This window comes from Podarcis bocagei, assembly GCF_964188305.1.
Source record: "Podarcis bocagei genome assembly, chromosome: 13".
In the NCBI taxonomy this organism is placed as follows: Eukaryota; Metazoa; Chordata; class Lepidosauria; order Squamata; family Lacertidae; genus Podarcis; species Podarcis bocagei.
The window spans coordinates 14,812,549-14,825,539 of record NC_138138.1 but is presented as its reverse complement, the minus strand read 5'-3'; the positions used below and the strand labels follow the sequence as shown (position 1 = coordinate 14,825,539).

The 12,991-nt window shown below is 44.1% G+C and overlaps 1 protein-coding gene and 1 long non-coding RNA gene across 2 annotated transcripts; one reads left to right on the top strand and one right to left on the bottom strand.

Annotated features, from left to right (window-relative positions):
* Positions 1–2,279, top strand: LOC308571490. The gene is made up of 2 exons (XR_014001486.1): positions 1–658; positions 853–2,279. It is a non-coding gene; the product is annotated as an uncharacterized lncRNA (long non-coding RNA).
* On the bottom strand, positions 1,737–12,946 carry CCDC43 (coiled-coil domain containing 43). The gene is made up of 5 exons (XM_081166894.1): positions 12,747–12,946; positions 9,738–9,825; positions 5,557–5,692; positions 3,999–4,057; positions 1,737–2,559 (listed from the first exon to the last, which is right to left on the bottom strand). The coding sequence occupies exons 1-5, from the start codon at positions 12,909–12,911 to the stop codon at positions 2,372–2,374; spliced, it is 636 nt and encodes a 211-aa protein (XP_081023020.1). The 5' UTR covers positions 12,912–12,946; the 3' UTR covers positions 1,737–2,371.
* Between the last annotated feature and the right edge of the window lie 45 nt (positions 12,947–12,991).

Genomic DNA, 12,991 nt, shown 5'->3' with positions numbered 1-12,991 from the left:
CTTTTACTACTGTATATATGGCCCACCTTTAGTTATTGATACAATAATGTGTAACACCCTAGAATCCACCTGAGATGAGTCTTCCATTTTTCCTTCCAACTCCTTGTTCAAACTTAATCCATCTACCGAAAGCAGTTTCGTTCCCTTGGCAATAAACAGCTTTCTAGCAGCTTTCTAGAAATGAAATCATCCTTGATAGCGCAAACACATACCAAAGATGGAGGGAGGTCCATGATGGTCCTGTTTTCAGAGGGCTCAATAGGTGCCTCATGAACAAGACATGATGTCCTTGGTGCCTCATACCTCAAGGACAGCCTTCGCCTTGTATGAACTGACCCAGACACTATGGTCATCACGTGAGGCCCTTCTTTGTGTGCCTCCTTCATGGGAGGTCTAGAGGGCGGCAACAAGAGAGTGGGCCTTTTCTGTGTTGGTTCCATTTGTAGAATGCTCTCCCTAGGAAGGCTCGCCTGGTGCCTTCATTACATTACATTAGGTGCCAGGTGAAAACATTCCTTTTCTCCCAGGACTTTGGCTAATAAAACAATATGTTCTTTTAAATGGGGGGAGGGTAGTGGTTAATTTTTGTTCTTGGTTTTATTATGAATTTTCTCATTTTGTATTTTCATGTTGTGAACCGCCCTGTGATCTTTGGGCAGTATATAAATTTAATTAATTAATTAAAAGACAGAATGTGACCTTGGCAAACCAAGATTATGAGGTTCTTTTAACTACTAGGCGATTTGCTCCATTTCCCTGGTCCCAGCCAGGCTCTCTCTTTTTCGTTCCCACCCAGGGCTACATTGTGCCAGGGTTTAGCTCAGGAACCTGTTTTCTCAAGTCTGATGGCAGATGTTCCTCCTTTTCCTTCACTGAAAATCCCAGGTCCCTTTTTTCCCATCAGCTTCAGAATTCTTCCACAGAGCTCTCAAAGAAAAAAAGACTAGCCTGATAAAAAGTCTGAATGAGGCAGATTTTTCCTCTTTAAGATGGAAAGGGAAGCAGCACCACTAAGATCCTCCAGTTTAAACTTAGTCATATACCCTTCACCTGGACTCATTCTCCTGCTTGTTCTGCCATTGTCCTTCGGGTACCGGCATCTGGACTAGAACTGTGCAATATCTTGATATACTGTCCAAAACCATTTTGAGTCTGTATCATGTTAACGGTTTCATTGTTTTTGACCTGGCAATATATTGTGAATCATGGTGTGTCTGCACACTATGCAGAAATCACCATGTGGGAGAAACAGTGAAGCCAGCCAATGCCTCTGTGTAGCTCCATCCTTATTTCAGACATTGTGATATATCGCAATGTTGAAAACCAAATATTGCCCAGCCCTAATCTGGACACTCTGGCCCTTAGCTTCACTATCTTCCAAGAGTAAGGTAAAGGTAAAGGACCCCTGGATGGTTAAGCCAAGTCAAAGGTGACTATGGGGTGCAGCGCTCATCTTGCTTTCAGGCCAAGCGAGCCGGCATTTGTCCATAGACAGTTTTCCGGGTCTTGTGGCTAGCATGACTAAACTGCTTTTGGCACAACGAAACACCGTGATGGATCCACACAGCTCTCCCTTTCACTGGGAATTTTAACCCTGGCAAACTATCCTTTCTTACAGACTCTGGGCTGTGAGCAATCTGTTACAAACAGCTTTGGTCCCTATGTCCCTCTATTCCAGCTCAGCTTTACTGCAGTATATGACAAAGAGCTAAGGATTCAAACATGTCAAGCGCTAATAAAATTCACAGAACTTTACTTAGATGGCAATAATACAACCTTGTTGAAGTTTACAGAGATTTACTAGCCCAGCCCCAAATGAGAAGAAAAAGAAACAAAAATTAGGTGACACTTGGCTGCAGAAGATTCTGGGTGCTGTACTAGGCTCTTAATTCAACTTCATAAAGGGTGTTGCCTCTCCCTGGCATACATACGTAGGAAACTGGGTTTCATTCACAGTTCCACCAACCAAAAGCAACCTTTGGCTAGAGTGAATATATAAAGGGGTTTCCAAATACTTCCCTCAACCATACAGTTTCCCCATATGTAGTTAATAAAAATAGAAAGTGACGAGGGGAGGGGGAAGGCAGCCACCACACAGTTCTTTGGTTACAGATGTTGGCCACGACCACTGAGCCCAACAGATTGGACAACAAAAATGTGTGTGTAGTTTTCTTTCAGTGCTTCAGAGGACTCCCTTCACCCCTCCCCACAGTCCTTGCCTAGGACAGATTTGCAGCTTTGAAAGCCAACACACACCAAAGTGTTTGAAAGGATTCTTTCCTATGAGCACTCTGCGTCTGTATGCATGCTGTGCCATATAACAGAGGGAAGGGGAGGGAAGAAAAGAGAAGAGTCCAGCTGTAGTTCCATGCTACCGCTTCCTCTCGCCTTTCTGTGTTCTCTTCTTCTCTTTCTCCTTACGTTCTTGCTTAGCCAACTTGTCCTTCTCCCGCTGGAGTTTGTCTTGCTCCTTCTTCCGATGCGACTCGTCCCGCAGGTGCTCTCTTTCCAGCTTCCGGGCATTCATAACGGCTTCCAGGTTTGTGTTTCTGAACAGAGCTGACAAGGAGGGAGTTGAGGAGAATTCTTCCTGCGACTGGCACATCAAAACAACTAACCAAAGCTGGTTCACGGAAAGATTTAGACCAGGGGTCAGCAAACTTTTTCTGCAGGGGGCCAGCCCACTGTCACTAAGACCTTGTGGGGGGCTGGACTATATTTTTTTGGGGGGGGTAAATCCCCCCCACGACTCTCCCCTCCCTTCTCCACAGCACCGGACGAGCCCCGATGGATGCTTACCTGTGCCATGCGAGCGGCAGGGACTGGCGGCACAGAGGGACGATGAGCAGCATGAAACGGCTGGCTCCAGAGGGGCTGCTCTGCTTTAAATAGCGCTCAGCCAACCGCAGCACCTGTGCCTTGCGAATGGCGGCAGCAGGACAATAAGCGGCGCAAAAGGGCTTGCTCCAGAGAGGGGCTGCTTAAAATGGTGCTCAGCTAACCGTGGCTCAACAAACCCAGCCCCCTTCCTCCTCTAGGCAGGGCGGGGAGAAGCCAGGAGGAGGGAGCGAGGAGGCGCTGCCGTGGTGTAGGGGGGGGCGGGAATTGCACAGCCCAAACGATCAGAATCCCCATGCCGATCCACGTGGCGATTCCCGGACCGTCCACGGGCCGGATCCAGAAGGCAATTGGGCCGAATCCGGCCCCCAGGCCTTAGTTTGCTAACCCATGATTTAGTGTCTGGGATCCCTGCATTCAATTCCCACATTTTCCTCATCTATACCCTTGATTTCCATTGACTTTATCTCAACCAACCTCACTTGTATTGAGAGGTAATACAATGAAAACTATACAGTGGCACCTCTGGTTGCGAAAGGGATCCGTTCCGGAGGCCCATTCACAACATGAAAGGAATGCAACCCACAGCAGCGTGCCTGCGCACACGTAGGTTGCGATTCACTGCTTCTGCGCATTATGTCATTTTGCGCATGTGTGAGTGGCGAAACCCGGAAGTAACCCTTTCCGGTACTTCCGGGTTGCCGCAGGACGCAACCTGAAAAAATGTTACATGAAGCAAACGTAACAAGAGGTATGACTGTATAGCAACTTGGAAATTAGGAAGTGCTATATAAATTACCTGTAATATTTGTCGTATGAGCTACAGTAACCCGGCCAATTTAGCTTACAAGAAACACATGAAACCAAGCTAGACCAGCATCCGACTACTGGCAGATTTTTTCCTATAACAGCAGATATAAAACGACTCCATAACTCACCATCTACAGCTTGCAACCCAATCACCACCCAGTAAGATTGTTTCATCTTTGCCTTCTCAAGATTTCCTTCCAGAGATTCCATACTATATACAATTGCTACCCCCTCAGACCCAGTATTCCCTGCTAATTACTACCCCACTTTTGTTCTCAAATAAGTCAACATTCCCCATCTCACATTACTAATAATATTGTGGCCTCAGAATACCCTATTTGTAAGGATACATTTTTCGGAACTGACGGTCACTGCTGCTGCCCCAGGATCATCTTCGCCATCTGCTTCAGTGCGCCGAGTTAAGGGCATTTGGTCACTAATTAGGATTTGGGTGATAAGGAATGCTGTGGTGGGAGGGATGCTCTGGTGACGACACAGCATGACCACAACCCCAAAAAAAGGACTGTGAAGCCGTATAAGACACTGAAATCTGATTCCCCATTGCCAGAATATTCTGAAGACATTTGAGGAGTATGGCAAGAAGGAGATATCCAACCTCTGCTGCTTCTCAGAAGCTGACAATCAGATTCCTAGCCATCGCAGCTCATAGGCAACAATAAACCTGCCGTTCATGATTGTGTCTAGTCCATTTTGAAAGCCATCTGTACTTGCACTCATCTCAAAGCAATTTTTTCTGGTAGTTTGCCTGACCAGTCCGCACTAGTTGGATATGTGACAATCACAGGCTGCCAATGTAATGGTGCGTACTGCAATGAAATAAAAACCTATTTTCCATCTGATGGACTGCCGTTGTTGAAATCTGTTTTGATTTAAGGCACAGTTTCAGATCTCTTATTAACCTTCATTAACCCATAATACACACACTGACCCACAGTGAATCTTCTTACAGTCCAAGGCAGAGAACTTTACTATAAATATGCATGTACAGTGGAACCTTGGTTCTCGAACTTAATCCATTTCAGAAGTCCATTTGACTCCCAAAATGTTCAAAAACCAAGGTGCGGCTTCCGATTGGCACAGGCAACCCGGAAACAATAGCCGACAGCCGCATCAGGTGTTCAGCTCCCAACAAAAGCTCGAAAACCAGAACACTTACTTCCAGGTTTTCGGCATTTGGGAGCCGATTTGTTTGTCAACTAAGCCCTTTGAGAACCAAGGTTCCACTGTATACTGTAATTTCCTGTAAACTAAGTTCATGGGGCAGGGCAGGCTATAAACACCTCAAGGGTCTCTCTCCACAGGAACAACACCAGGCAAAAACATTTCTCTTCATACAGACCTTTGGCTGACTGACATCCAATGGTCTTTTAAAATGTGTTGGGGAGGAGGAGGTTTATTGGGTTGTGCATATATATATATATATTCTGTGTTTTTACATTGTGATTTTATGTTGTGACCTCCCTGAGACCTGCGGGCATAGGGAAGTACAGTGGTACCTCTGGTTACATACTTAATTCATTCCAGAGGTCCGTTCTTAACCTAAAACTGTTCTTAACCTGAAGCACCACTTTAGCTAATGGGGCCTCCTGCTGCTGCCGCGCCGCCGGAGCACGATTTCTGTTCTCATCCTGAAGCAAAGTTCTTAACCTGAAGCACTATTTCTGGCTTAGCGGAGTCTGTAACCTGAGGCGTATGTAAACTGAAGCATATGTAACCAGAGGTACCACTGTATACTAACTAACTAACTAACTAACTAACTAACTAACAAATAATAATAATAATAATAGAGGGGGAAAGGAACCCATAGACTCCAGCCCCAGAGTTAATGGATCAGCCAGCCAGAGTGTAGATTCAACATGATTTGGGAATTTGCAGCACAAAGGATATTCCTCATCATCTGTCACCTCAGCATACTGTGCCAGGAGGGCAGCCTTCTGTAGTGTCTCTTCCTTGGCGACCTCTTTGGGCTTCACCACGATTTGTGCCTGCTTTTCAATTATGTTAGCTATAGCTTGGATCTCATCTGGGAAGGAAAGGGGACAAAGCAAGGGTAAAGAAAGAGAAGTCCATGATCACCTTTCAACAACAACAACAACAACAACAACATTTATACCCTGCCCACCTGGCTGGGTTTCCCCAGCCACTCTGGGCGGCTCCCAACAGAATATTAAAAACACGATAAAACATCAAACGTTAAAAACTTCCCTAAAAAGGGCTGCCTTCAGATGTCTTCTAAAAGTTAGATAGTTGTTTATTTCCTTGACATCTGATGGGAGGGTGTTCCACAGGGCGGGTGCCACTACCAAGAAGGCCCTCTGCCTGGTTCCCTGTAGCTTCACTTCTCACAGCGTGGGAACCGGCAGAAGGTCCTTGGAGCTGGACCTCAGTGTCCAGGCTGAACGATGGGGATAGAGACGCTCCTTCAGGTATACCGGACCGAGGCTGTTTAGGGCTTTAAAGGTCAGCACCAACACTTTGAATTGTGCTTGGAAATGTACATAGGTGAGCTGAGTCCTATTTGAATCTCACCCTTGTGGGCTTATGTTCTGTAGTTACAGCACAGCCAAGATACTGGAGAGGAACAGCTTGTGGACAGTTTTCATGTGCTATTTTGAGCACAAGGCGAATAACGTTTGGAATCAACATCAAAACAGTTTGGTATTTTAAGCAGGCCCCTAAAATAACTTCTCACCCAACTCATCCCAAATTGCTTGCCCGAAATGCATTTTTCAAATCTTGCATCACTTCCAGAAGATATTCAAGCTCTGATGACACATGGAAGGCAGCATAAAATGCTGCTTTGAGCTGAACACAGAAATCATGAAAGATGAAGGTCAGACCCAAGTCATTTTAAGAACACTAGGCATATTCCTACTACTCTTAAATAATTTGATTTTTAAAAATATGTAAACATTACATCCATATGTATTTATACGCAAGTGTTGTACATACAAGCGTTCATAATATATTAGTGTTTAAATTTGTCATTTTACACACGTGAAATCAAGACCATCTTTGTATTTCCTTAGCTTGTAGATTAAAAGAGGAGCCTATTGATCAGGCAGCACATTACAGTATTTTACATGATTAAGGAAACATATCACAGGACTGCATATTGCATTACTAGCATTGCTCCTATTATCTGTGTAATAATTCTCCAGTAACGTTAAATGTTTTCCCACCACAAGTGGCTCAAGTCTCCTGTTGCTGCTTTGCAGTACCAACATCTGCTTTCTGTATCATACATCTTTTGTATTTTCGAAGGCAAAAACCAATGTTCTGTTATAGCCAGACCTATGGAAAAATATCAAACTTTTATCAGACAGATAAACCTATTAACTTCTCGATAACTAATAAACCTTTCTGCCATTTATTCACAGAAGGCTGAAAAATTCTTCTTAAGAGAGGTTTCAGAATGAGACAGGTTTAACAGTGGTTAAGAAAGTCAAGTACTTGGGGATTAATATGACAGCAAAAATGGGAATTTATTTAAAGATTATTATGAAAAATGCTGGGTTGAAGTGAAAAAAGATTTAGAAATTTGGTCAAATTTGAAGCTTTCACTGCTAGGCCGTATTGCTGCGATAAAAATGAATGTATTGCCTAGAATGTTGTTTTTGTTTCAAACATTGCAAATTGTGGACAAAATGGACTGTTTTAAGAAGTGGCAGAGAGATATTTCCAGATTTGTCTGGCAGGGCAAGAAGCCTAGAATAAAATTTAAAATACTAACAGATGCAAAGGAATGAGGTGGATTTGCCCTGCTAGACTTGAAACTTTACTATGAATCAGCAGCTTTTTGCTGGTTGAAAGAATGGCTGCTTCTTGAAAACGCTGACATTTTGGACTTAGAAGGTTTTAACAATGTATTTGGATGGCATGCATATTTATGGTATGATAAGGTCAAAGCGCATAAGGCATTTAAAAACCATATTGTCAGGAAAGCATTGTTTAATGTTTGGATAAGATACAAGGACTTATTGGAAAATAAAACCCCAAGGTGGCTGTCACCGATTGAAGCGAAAGCTCTGAAAAAGCTCAATATAGAGGTCAAATGGCCGAAATATTGGGAAATTTTGGAACAAGATGGAGATAGATTGAAATTGCAGAGTTTTGGAAAACTAAAAAACAAAGTGCTTCATTATTATCAGATAATGGAGGCATACAATTTGGACAAAAAAATCGGCTTCCAGGTGGAAAAATCATAATTGGAAACAGAATTGTTAGAACCCAAAACTAAGACTTTGTCAAAGATGTATAACTTGCTGTTGAAATGGAATACTCAGGATGAAACGGTGAAATCTGCAATGATCAAATGGGCACAAGATATTGGACATAATATAATGATGGATGACTGGGAACAGTTAAGGAACACAGGTATGAAGTTTACGGCATGTAATGCCTTAAGAGAGAATATTATGAAAATGATATACAGGTGGTACATGACCCCAGTCAAGCTTGCAAAAATCTATCATTTGCCCGATAATAAATGTTGGAAATGTAAAGAAACTGAAGGTACATTCTTTCACCTTTGGTGGACGTGCCCAAGGATTAAGGCTTTCTGGGAAATGATATATAATGAACTGAAAAAGGTATTTAAATATACCTTCTTGAAGAAACCAGAGGCCTTTCTCCTGGGCATAGTCGGCCAATCGGTGTTAAAGGAGGACAGAATTTTCTTTATGTATGCTACAACAGCAGCAAGAATACTCATCGCAAAGTATTGGAAGACACAAGATCTACCCACTTTGGAAGAATGGCGGATGAAAGTGATGGACTACATGGAATTGGTGGAAATGACTGGTAGAATCCGAGACCAGGGAGAAGAGTCGGTGGAAGAAGATTGGAAGAAATTTAAAGATTATTTACAGAAATATTGCAAAATTAATGAATGTTAGAATGATGTTTGAAGTTAAGTGGTTTCTAGCTGTAATGATATAAAATAATATGGAAAATTGGATCTCTAAATAGGTAAAAATTTAATGTTACAATATATTAAGATTAAAGATCAGGATAATAAGGAGGGAAAGAAATTGCTGAATTAATTAATTGAATTGGAACACAAAAAAGGGAGGTATGAGGAGGTCAGGGAAACAAGGATATGAATGTAAGATATGGAAAGATTGATTTTTTATATTTTTCCCCTTTTTTCTGTAAGTGTACTTACTTTTTTATTCTGTATTTTTCTTGTATTTTTATTTTTGTCTTTTACTTTTGTATTTCTTGTTTTTATGTAATTCCTCTTTCTGAAACGTTAATAAATATTTTATTTTAAAAAAAAGAAAAATCCTTCTTAAGTCTATTGTTTATAATCATGTAGGTCTCAAGTACTCTTGGTTTAGTTGTACTGCTATAGTTTTGAATTTATGTTTTAATATTTTATTTTATATATACACTGTTTTTACTGCAAGCTGCCCAGATGTGTTATGGAGTGGTATATGGGTGCCACCAAAAAATAATAATAAAAAATTATAGGAAATGCATGCAATATAGAATAGGGGGTAATTTTTCCTTTAATCTGTAATTGTTCTTCAGATTTATTTTATTTTACTTATTTGTTTTATTTATCCTGTCCTTCCTTGCAAAGGAGCTGAGGCAGACAAACAATAAAGCGTTTTTAAAAATTATTATAAACAATTCCAATAAAGGTGCAGGCTGAGAAAGATCTCAATTTAAAAAGCTTGTTGGATAGAGGAAGGGCTTCAGTAGGTGCTGAAAAGCCAACAGAGACGGTGCTCGTCTAATATTCAAGGGGAGGGAATTCCAAAGGGCAGATGCCACAACACTAAAGGCCCAATTCCTACATTGTGCAGAGCAAGATCTCCTGACAAGATAGTGTGTGCAAGAGATCCTCACCTGCAGAGTGGAAACAATTTTTCTAAAAAGCTTCCGTTATTGTTCCAGGGAACAGATGCCTGACAGATCAAGGGGGAGGGAAATAGGAAACAACAAATAGGGTAAGGGCAGAAATGGGAGAGAAAACTTTAAAGTTTTGATCCAATAAGTCGAAAGCCATGCAGAAAGCATCCAGCAACAACTCCAGTGATGCCAAAAGGAATGTGAAATACCTTCTTTCTTTTCATTACTTCCATCATTTTGGGCCTTTGACCACCTTTCAACTATTTCTCTGCAAACTTCTTGTAGTACATCTTCATCCTGATTAAAAGAAAAGACGCCTGTCAGTGGAAGAAAAAGGCTTGTCCATCACAAAGACACAGGAAGGGACAACTTGGGAGGCTTGGAATGCCAAACCTAGACCTGCCCCCTGGCCAATTTTTTTTTTAAGCCCTCATAGCCCTCCCAGAATTTAACCAAGGTGTAGCAAAAAGTTTAGCTTAGTTGTTTTTGTTTTTATTATGTATTTTGTGTTTTTTAATATTGTAATTTTATGTTGTGAACCGCCCTGAGATCTGCAGGTATAGGGTGGTATACAAATTGAATAAATAAATAAGAGAGATTGATACACTTTAAAGCAGGCTTCCTCAACCTCGGCCCTCCAGATGTTTTTGGCCTACAACTCCCATTATCCCTAGCTAGCAGGACCAGTGGTCGGGGATGATGGGAATTGTAGTCTCAAAACATCTGGAGGGCCGAGGTTGAAGAAGCCTGCTTTAAAGCTACTTTGCTCTTTTTTTTTTTTTACTTTGTACAACACGTGCCTGTAACATGTTTATATTTGCATGGTATGCTATGCCCGAGTGCAGGTAAAGAGACTAATTCACAGAGCGAAACACTCTTCAGGTCCACAGACTGATGACTGTTGTGGTAATACAAAATACGAGATCTTTGCTCTCTCTCTCTCTGAAGCATGATGGGAGTTACAACTCATGGAGACAATTATCTGATAAAAGAAAATGGCTGGCATTCACAGTCTACCAACCTGGTCCTATGAGATGAATGAAGTGGGGAACCTCCCAATTACGCAAGGAGCCTCAATGAGTACAGGTCCTCCATGTTTCAGAAGCTCACCCTTCAACCCACAGGGGGCCGAGGAAACACAACAAGAGAGTGGACAGGACTCACCACCACAGTCCCATGAATAAATAGAACACCTGGGGAGGGCTATTATCTCTTTGGAACCCTTACGACAACCGTGCAAGGTAGATCGGCATTGTCCCCACATTGCAGATACGGGTGGAGGGGGAGCTGGTTGCGGGAGGCTTAAAAAGGATACCAACATACCAACCAAGTTCATGACAAGAAGCTAGATCAGGACCAGGACCAGGGTGTTGAAATTTCTGCATTGCAGGGGGGTTGGACTAGATGACCCTCGGAACCCCTTCAAACTGTACAATGATTATATGAGCCTTTTTAGCCAAGACTCATTGCATGGGGCTACCTTTGAAGAAGGGACGTGGGTGGCGCTGTGGTCTAAACCACAGAGCCTAGGCCTTGCCGATCAGAAGGTTGGTGGTTCGAATCCCCGCGATGGAGTGAGCTCCCGTTGCTCGGTCCCTGCTCCTGCCAACCTAGCAACTTCAAAGTGAAGTAGATAAATAGGTACCTCTCCGGTGGGAAGGTAAATGGTGTTTCCGTGCGCTGCTCTGGATCGCCAGAAGCGGCTTAGTCATGCTGGCCACATGACCCGGAAGCTGTACGCTGGCTGCCTCGGCCAATAAAGCAAGATGAGCGCCGCAACCCAGAGTCGTCCGTGACTGGATGTAACAGTCAGGGATCCCTTTACCTTTACCTTTGAAGGTAACCCGGAAACTACAATTAATCCAGAATGTGGCAGCTAGACTGCTAACTGTGAGTGGCTACCCATACCATTTTACACCTGTCCTGTATGTTTCCGAGCACAATTAAGTGATGGTGCTGACCTTTAAAGCCCTAAACGGCCTCAGTCCTGTATACCTGAAGCATCCTCTCCACCTCCATCGTTCAGCCCAGATACTGAGGTCCAGCTCCAAGGGCCTTCTGGTGGTTCCGTCACTGTGAGAAGTGAAGCTACAGGGAACCGGGCAGTAGTGGCACCCACCCTGTGGAACACCCTCCCATCTGATGTCAATGAGATAAACAACTATCTGACTTTTAGAAGACATCTGAAGGCAGCCCTGTTTAGGGAAGTTTTTTAATGTTTGATGTTTTATCGTGTTTTTAATATTCTGTTGGGAGCCGCCCAGAGTGGCTGGGGAAACCCAGCCAGATGGGCAGGCTATAAATTATTATAATATTGACTGAGATCCCCCACCCCGCAAAAAAACCCCACAGCTCAACTAGTTCTGTCTGGTTCAAGTTGACTTATGCTTTTAATGCTTGATGTTTTATCGTGCTTTTAATATTTTGCTGGGAGTCGCCCAGAGTGGCTGGAGAGGCCCAGTCAGATGAGCGGGGTATAAATAAATTTATTATTATAATAAATTTATTATTTATTATTATTATAGGGTTGCGAATGTGATCCTTGCGGGAGGCATGTTCGCAACCCGTAGCGTTCGCAACCAGGTTGCGATTCGGCACTTCTGCACATGAGTGATTTTGTGGGTCTGCACATGCGCGAGCGCCGAAACCCAGAAGGAACCTGTTCCGGTACTTCCCGGTTTGGCGTGGTGCGCAACCCGAAAACGCGCAACCTGAAGTGTCTGTAACTCGAGGTATAACTGTATTATTTATTATTATTATTATTATTATTATTACTATTTTATATACAGAGACCTTTCGGCGCCTGGGGCAAGATGTGCCACCGACACAGATGGGGTCCAGCCCCCTGGTGGGGTGGGAGGTGCATGCCACCCAAAACAGTTGCTTCCCTGGCATGCCAGCCACATGAAGGCAGAAAGCTAGCTCGGGGGGCTAGACTGCTGCACTTTTCTAGGCACCTTTCGACCACCCCTCACAACTGGCCGCCCGAGGCAGCTGCCCCCATGGCAGGACCGGGCCTGTGGGGAGGAATCGAACCCACTCCTCGCTACCCAGATCAGCTCCCTCCCTCAGAAGTCACTCACGGGAGAACCTGGCTTCCAGGGGCGAAATAAGCTCCAGAACAGAGAGGCGGCACCCGCGACTGCCCGGGTCGCCTCGGCCCCCTTTCCCCCTCGGTTTCTCCCCTCGCGCTGCAATGCGGTGGGTGTCGCGCTCACCTGCTCCCCCGCCGCCAGCGCCCCCGCCAGCCCTTCCAGCCGCTCGGCGTCGCACTCGGCCTCGCGCAGCACGCCCCGTATGTACCCGCCGTACACGTCCCCGTCGAGACCCAGTGCAGCCAGGCGCCCCTCCAGCCACGGCTCGAACGCGCAGGGCGCCGCCATCTTGGCTCGCCACCAACCCTGGGGAGGAGGAGGAGGAGGAAGCGCGCCTGCGCGAAGGCGGCGGAAGCTGCGCATGGGCA